At 43.9% G+C, this 7,616-nt stretch overlaps 1 protein-coding gene across 1 annotated transcript; it reads right to left on the bottom strand.

The window, feature by feature from the left end:
- Positions 1–332: 332 nt before the first annotated feature.
- Positions 333–7,355, bottom strand: cdkn2aipnl (CDKN2A interacting protein N-terminal like). Its single transcript, XM_055643240.1, has 3 exons — positions 7,086–7,355; positions 3,289–3,388; positions 333–1,470 (listed from the first exon to the last, which is right to left on the bottom strand). Exons 1-3 carry the CDS (start codon positions 7,298–7,300, stop codon positions 1,462–1,464), a joined length of 324 nt encoding a protein of 107 aa, XP_055499215.1. The 5' UTR covers positions 7,301–7,355; the 3' UTR covers positions 333–1,461.
- Between the last annotated feature and the right edge of the window lie 261 nt (positions 7,356–7,616).

Genomic DNA, 7,616 nt, shown 5'->3' with positions numbered 1-7,616 from the left:
AATCATCGCCTATTAATGTTCTCCCATGATGATGCCTAACCACTTGAGTTACACCAGCAGTCATTTATTTTTTTCCTTGAGGTATACTAAGGCACAGGAAATGAAACCAGCCGTTCCAACTGCTTTGGGTCCAGGCAGTGACCAAGTATTTGAGGAAAGTAGATTCATAGTGAACCTGGAAATCTGCACCTAATAAATAACAGGTCATTTTATTGTGAAAGTACACTTTCTTCAGACTCGTCAGTTATTATACATTATGCAATTATTCTTTATTTATAAAGAAAAAAACAGAAAGCACAAATTACAAATCTCAAAGGAAGAAATAAATGGAATTTGTTCAAGATGTCTATTTATTGCATTTTACCATCGTACAAAAAGATCTTGTTCCGGCGTATGTCCAACAAAACAGTAACAATTTCAAAAACAACCAGTCAAAATATTACCCAAATTGAAAGAGATGTTGTACAAAAATCAAAATTGATAGTGTACGCGAGTCATTATTGAAAACAACAACAAGAATAACAGAATTACACATAAACATCTCTTGTTTTCTACAAATTCCATAGGGCTAGTATCAAATAAGGAAACAAACTTACAAAAGGAGTTAATTCTAAACTGGGCCCCAAGATTTAAAATGTTGACATTATCGTTACAAAAATCTTAAATGGTAAATGCACTAATCAGGCAATATTGGAGCGTCAAGTATTGACGATCTACGGGCAACCCAATTAGTTCTTTGAATTATTGTGTTCATCACTAAATTCCATCCACCCCTCCAGCTCCTACAATACAAATCTTTGGACTTTAACCAAACAAAATTTAGGGATTTGCACACCCAAATTTTGAGGGAATGCAAATCCAGCGATGCTTAGATGGAGATAAAAAGTGTTTGTTCTTTATGCCAAGGAGACAATATAACAACAAGTCGATATAAGGGATACTGAGATCACAAAATCTTTGGACTGTTTACAATTTAAAAAGTAACAATCTATGAAGTTAAAATAAATGTCTTTAGCCTTCCCTTCTTTATGTCCACACATGCCATAACATTGAAAAATAATCTGCACCAGGCAATTCAAAAAAAAATTATTAATTTTCTTGCAATACAGGACGAAAAAAAGTAGACTGGTCACAAATTTAATTGATGCATTAAACATACAACCATTTTCTGTCAATATGAAAATAAAGTAAATGCATTGTCTCTGCCTCTGTGGTCAATAATCATTTACAACTATTTGTGCAAACCACAAATGTTTAAACTATTATTTTTTACCATTTGATATGGGTACCTGTAAATTAATTTGATTCTGTCACATTGAAGACAACAGCCTCAGCACATTTATTTAGCATTCTTTCTTTTCTTCCCAATTCATCCCCATGTCCCCATCCAACTTGCATGCTTCCTCTTTGGAAACATTCGTCAGGAACTCTTTAAAAAAAACTCTGTCGTGGCTAATACTTCTACCGTCTCTGAAAGAGAGGAACAAGATTTCAGATTTACCGATACAAAATCAATTTATATAACAGAGACCGACAAAAACAACCCACGAGGTCGGGTCTTGCCAACAAATCACCAGGTAGGTCGTATCTAGAGTGCCCTCTGTAGCACTTATTGTCGTACTATAGGAAACATTTGAGATTTTTTAATACACCACGATGGAATGTTTATGCCACAAGACTTTTTTTTAACCTTTGGAGCGAGAAGTTAAAGATTTTTGGGCGAGGTGAGGAGGGAAAAACCTGATTGAATTATACGTAGCACAAAAAGCGAGTATGTTATCTTCGTAGCAATCATTTTATCTATCAATAATACCAAACAATATCATTTGAATCGTTGGATGAGGAGATTTCGGAGGAATTTGTGTTTTAATCCAAGAAGTGATTGAAATCAGGAGCGTATGGCTTGAGGTGATTGTGAAGTCAGGTACCCTCACAACATTTAAGTATTTAAATGAGAATTCAAAACACTGTAGGATTCAAAGCCCAAGGGCCGAGTGCAGAAAAATTGAATTAGCATGGATAATACTTTATAGGTCGCAAAGACATGTTGGCCTGAAGGGCCTGTTTCTATTGACCACTTGATTTCAAAATAGATAATGCTCCCCATTATATACGCATATTTGATCATTATTCACTTTACAAAGATCTATTCAATATTAAAATATAATCAGTATCAAATGACTAATCCTGTCCCTTTGAGCACTTTGCTATCAGAAGCCTGTTGATTTTACACCAATTATTTTCATTCCTGAATCTGTGGAATTTTACATCTTAATTTCATCTCAACACTCCATTATTTTAATGTCTAATTTATATAATTTGAGAAGTTGACATGTGATATTAGAAACAAGGAAATGCAGAAGCTAGTTCATCAAAAACGACACAAAATGCAGGTCGGGCGACATCTCTGGAACAGCGGGAGGTGACCTTTTCGATCAGGATCCTTTTTCAGTGACTGTAACAGGGGGGTGGGGGAGAAATCTGGAAGAGAGGGGAGGGTGGGACAAAGCCTGGCGAGTGATAGGCGGATACAGGTGAGGGTTTGGACTAAGGCCAGAGGTGATAAAAGAAAATGTGAGACAAGGATAGAATAGTCATGAAATGCGAAGCCAGAGGATTGATACTTTATTGTCATACTTGCTAGATAATGTGAAATTCTGTTTCTCAATAGACAAGTATGTAGAGTCACCACATACAGTGCTGACAAAGTCACAAAAACATTCAATATAGTCCCAGTTATTCCCCCCCCCCCCCCACACCACACCTCCCGCCGGAAGGAATATAGGTGGGAGGAGACGGGAGACATGTGTGTGCTTCCAGGTGCAGCACAGGGAAGAGGGGGAAAGGGGGAGATATGATATTAAACACCTAGGTTTGGCATAAAGTACGTGACCCAAGGGATATGCTTTATTAAATTGAGTATAACTGAAATATTGAGGCATTGCTTCTGCATTATTTTAAAGTCTAATATGCAATGGAGAAAAGCTGTCTCGGTATTTTAGTTAGTTAAATAAAGCATATCCATTGGATCATGTGCTTCACGCAAAACATAAGTCACATGTCACAGATACTGCAACAAGTACTTTTTTCATTAAGCTGCCTAACCTGTAAACATCCAATCCATGTGATTCATAATCAGTGTTTACCATCCTTCTTACACCACTCCCCCCCCCCCCCTCTCAGTTGGTACTTGTTCCTAATTCTTATCTTTGTCCTGTACAATCTTTGATGCTACAAGTACCAAATGCCTCATTGTTGCTCAGCTTCAAGCAAGAGTGTGAAAAATACCTCTTTCATGATCTCATCTCTGGTGGTGAACTGTGGCGCATCTTCAATTTCAACTCCATCTGCCATTTCCAATACCTTCTCCATGAGGTCATCATTATAACTGAAAAGCAGAAATTAAACAAGTCTTTCAACTATTTATAGACACAAAATGCTGGAGTAACTCAGTGGGACAGGCAGGAGAGAAGGAATGGGTGACGTTTCGGGTTGAGACCCTTCTTCAGACTGAGAGTCAGGGGAGGGGGAATCTAGAAATAGGGAAGGGTAGGGTGTGAAAATGACAGATCAAAGCAGATGATGCTAACGAGATGTGGAATAGTTATTCCAGCTTTTTGTGTTTATCTTCAGGGTAAACCAGCATCTGCAGTTCCTCCCTTCACCTTTCAACTATTTATATATCTTTATTTGCCTGCTGCATCTGGGATGCACAATGCATAGAAAGTACATTGACATGGAACATGGTGAATTGTCAGAAGTTGCCCAAAAGCTGCACAACAAACCCAGTCTGACCATATCTACAATAACTACTTTGGTTCTGTCTTCACTAAGGAAGACATAAATAATCTGCCAGAAATAGCAGGGGACCAGGGGTCAAATGAGATGGAGGAATTGAGTGAAATGCAGGTTAGCCGGGAATGGGGAATTACAGACCAGTTAGTCCAACATCAGTAGTGGGGAAACTGCTAGAGTTAGTTATTAAAGATGGGATAGCAGCACATTTGGAAAGTGGTGACATCATTGGACAAAGTCAGCATGGATTTATGAAAGGTAAATCATGTCTGACGAATCTTATAGAATTTTTCGAGGATGTAACTAGTAGAGTGGATAAGGGAGAACCAGTGGATGTGTTATATCGGGACTTTCAGAAGGCTTTCGACAAGGCTTTCGACAAGGTTCCACATAAGAGATTAGAATACAAACTTAAGGCACACGGTATTGGGGGTTCAGTATTGATGTGGATAGAGAACTGGCTGGCAGACAGGAAGCAAAGAGGAGGAGTAAAAGGGTCCTTTTCAGAATGGCAGGCAGTGACTAGTGGGGTATCGCAAGGCTCAGTGCTGGGATATTAATGATTTAGACGAGGGAATTGAATGCAACATCTCCAAGTTTGCGGATGACACAAAGCTGGGGGGCAGTGTTAGCTGTGAGGAGGATGCTTGGAGGCTGCAAGGTGACTTAGATAGGCTGGGTGAGTGGGCAAATGCATGGCAGATGCAGTATAATGTGGATACATGTGAGGTTATCCATTTTGGTGGCAAAAACAGGAAAGTAGACTTATCTGAATGGTGGCCGATTAGGAAAAGGGGAGATGCAACGAGACCTGGGTGTCATGGTACACCAGTCATTGAAAGTAGGCATGCAGGTGCAGCAGGCAGTGAAGAAAGCGAATGGTATGTTAGCAGTCATAGCAAAAGGATAAATGTGAGGTTATCCATTTTGGTGGCAAAAACGGGAAAGCAGACTATTATCTAAATGGTGGCCGATTGGGAAAGGGAGAGATGCAGCGAGACCTGGGTGTCATGGTACACCAGTCATTGAAGGTAGGCATGCAGGTGCAGCAGGCAGTAAAGAAAGCGAATGGTATGTTAGCTTTCATTGCAAAAGGATTTGAGTATAGGAGCAGGGAGGTTCTACTGCAGTTGTACAGGGTCTTGGTGAGACCACACCTGGAGTATTGCGTACAGTTTTGGTCTCCAAATCTGAGGAAGGACACTATTGCCACAGAGGGAGTGCAGAGACGGTTCACCAGACTGATTCCTGGGATGTCAGGACTGTCTTATGAGGAAAGACTGGATAGACTTGGTTTATACTCTCTAGAATTTAGAAGATTGAGAGGGGATCTTACAGAAACTTACAAAATTCTTAAGGGGGTTGGACAGGCTAGATGCAGGAAGATTGTTCCCGATGTTGGGGAAGTCCAGGACAAGGGGGTCACAGCTTAAGGATAGAGGGGAAATCCTTTAAAACCGAGATGAGAAGAACTTTTTTCACACAGAGTGGTGAATCTCTGGAACTCTCTGTCACAGAGGGTAGTTGAGGCCAGTTCATTGGCTATATTTAAGAGGGAGTTAGATGTGGCCCTTGTGGCTAAGGGGATCAGGGGGTATGGAGAGAAGGCAGGTACGGGATACCGAGTTGGATGATCAGCCATGATCATATTGAATGGCGGTGCAGGCTCGAAGGGCCGAATGGCCTACTCCTGCACCTAATTTCTATGTTTCTATGATTTGAGTATAGGAGCAGGGAGATTCTACTGCAGTTGTACAGGGTCTTGGTGAGACCACACCTGGAGTATTGCGTACAGTTTTGGTCTCCTAATCTGAGGAAAGACATTCTTGCCACAGAGGGAGTACAGAGAAGGTTCACCAGACTGATTCCTAGGATGTCAGGACTTTCATATGAAGAAAGACTGGATAGACTTGGCTTGTACTCGTTAGAATTTAGAAGATTGAGGGGGGATTTTTGGTGGGTTGGGGGACGAAAGGGAATTTTGCAGAATCACAGAAACGTCCATGCAGTCTCTGAGGCCTCGCTATGGTGGTTCTATTAGTCCCTAATTGTCCTGTTACCCTCTGCACATTTTTTATCCAAGTAATTTACCCGTTAAATATTGTAGTGGTATCAGCGTCCAACAGCTTCGCTGGCAGCTCATTTCAGATAAGAGTATCCTCTCCATCTTACCAGAAGATCTCCTTTATATCAATACTTTCTTATTCCACTCTCATGCCCTAGAATAAAGATATTAGCTACCTATCCTGCCTTTATCTTTTGCCCTTCACTGTTTTATAAAACTCTTCGGTCCCCCCTTGGCCTCTAACAAGCTTATACAACTTCAATTTTTCCAAACCTAGAAACATCTTGATGAATCCCTTTTACAATATCCCCACTGCTACCACATCCTTTCTGCAGTGTGACAGCCAGTAATGCATACAAAACTCTTAAAGTGCGGTCCATCCAATGTTGTGTGCAGAAAAACGGCACAGTGCTGGAGTAACTCAGCAGGTCAGTCAGGCAGATCAGACTTTCCTTTTGTGCCTTCTTTTGTTAACCAGCATTTACAGTTCCTTGTGTTTCCTTTTGTACAGATGCATCATGATATCCCAACTCCATCCATATTCAATGAGCAAAGTGCTGGAACAACTCAAAAGTGGAGGGGCTGCAACAGTGCAGAGGGGAGAGGGGCTGTGAGGGTTGGGTAGGAGAGGGTGGGCTGTGAGGGTTGGGGTAGGCTGCAAGAGGGGAGGAGGAGGAGAGGGTGGGCTGTGAGGGTTGGGATAGGCTGCAAGAGGGGAGGAGGAGGAGAGGGTGGGCTGTGAGGGTTGGGGTAGGCTGCAAGAGGGGGGGAGGAGGAGGAGAGGGTGGGCTGTGAGGGTTGGGGTAGGCTGCAAGAGGGAGGAGGAGGAGAGGGTGGGCTGGGGGGGGGGGGTAGGCTGCAAGAGGGGAGGAGGAGGAGGAGAGGGTGGGCTGTGAGGTTTGGGGTAGGCTGCAAGGGGAGGGGAGGAGAGGGTGGGCTGTGAGGGTTGGGGTAGGCTGCAAGAGGGGAGGAGAGGGTGGGCTGTGAGGGTTGGGGTAGGCTGCAGAGAGAGAGGAGGAGGAGGAGAGGGTGGGCTGGGAGGGTTGGGATAGGCTGCAAGAGAGGAGGAGGGAGGGCTGTAAGAGGGGAGGGTTGTGAGTGGGCCAGAGCGGAGGCAGTGAGGGAAGTCCGAGAGGGGATGGAGAGAGGGGTGGCCAAGAGTGTTGACAGCAATAGGCCCGGGGGGTGGGGGTGGGAGATGGTGAGGGAGTCCGGCCCCACTCACCGGCAGCCCATGAAGACGTGATTGGACCAGACCATGGAGAGCGCGACTAGGTCGTCCAGGTCTTCCATGCTCTCGCCCTCGCTCTGGTAGTCGGACAGGTTCCTGATCAGAAAGTCCCTGCGCGCCCGCCAGTGTTTGTCGCTCTCCCAGCAGCCGCGCAGCCCCTCCACCACGTCGGCGATCTCCTCGTTTTGCTCCAGCAGCTCGTCCGCCATCTTGTCGTTCTTGTGGTCGCCGTGGGGGGGGAGGGAGCTCCCGGCAGCCACCGCGCGGCGCCTGGTAACGCCGTGAGCGATGACGTAACTGACAGTGACGCAACTGACAGTGACGCAACTGACAGTGACGCATGGTCACCATGACGCAGCTGAACGTGACGAGGACTAACTATGACGCACTAGCCGTGACGTAAAAGAACCGTGACGTAGATAACCGTGACGTAGGCTAACCATGACGTAGACTAACCGTCACACAATACACAATACAATTTATTTGTCGTGTTTAGGGGAACGCAGATGCTGAGAATCGAAGGTT

Source organism: Leucoraja erinacea, chromosome 11 (genome assembly GCF_028641065.1).
Source record: "Leucoraja erinacea ecotype New England chromosome 11, Leri_hhj_1, whole genome shotgun sequence".
Taxonomy (NCBI): Eukaryota; Metazoa; Chordata; class Chondrichthyes; order Rajiformes; family Rajidae; genus Leucoraja; species Leucoraja erinaceus.
This window is presented reverse-complemented; position numbering and strand designations above follow the sequence as displayed.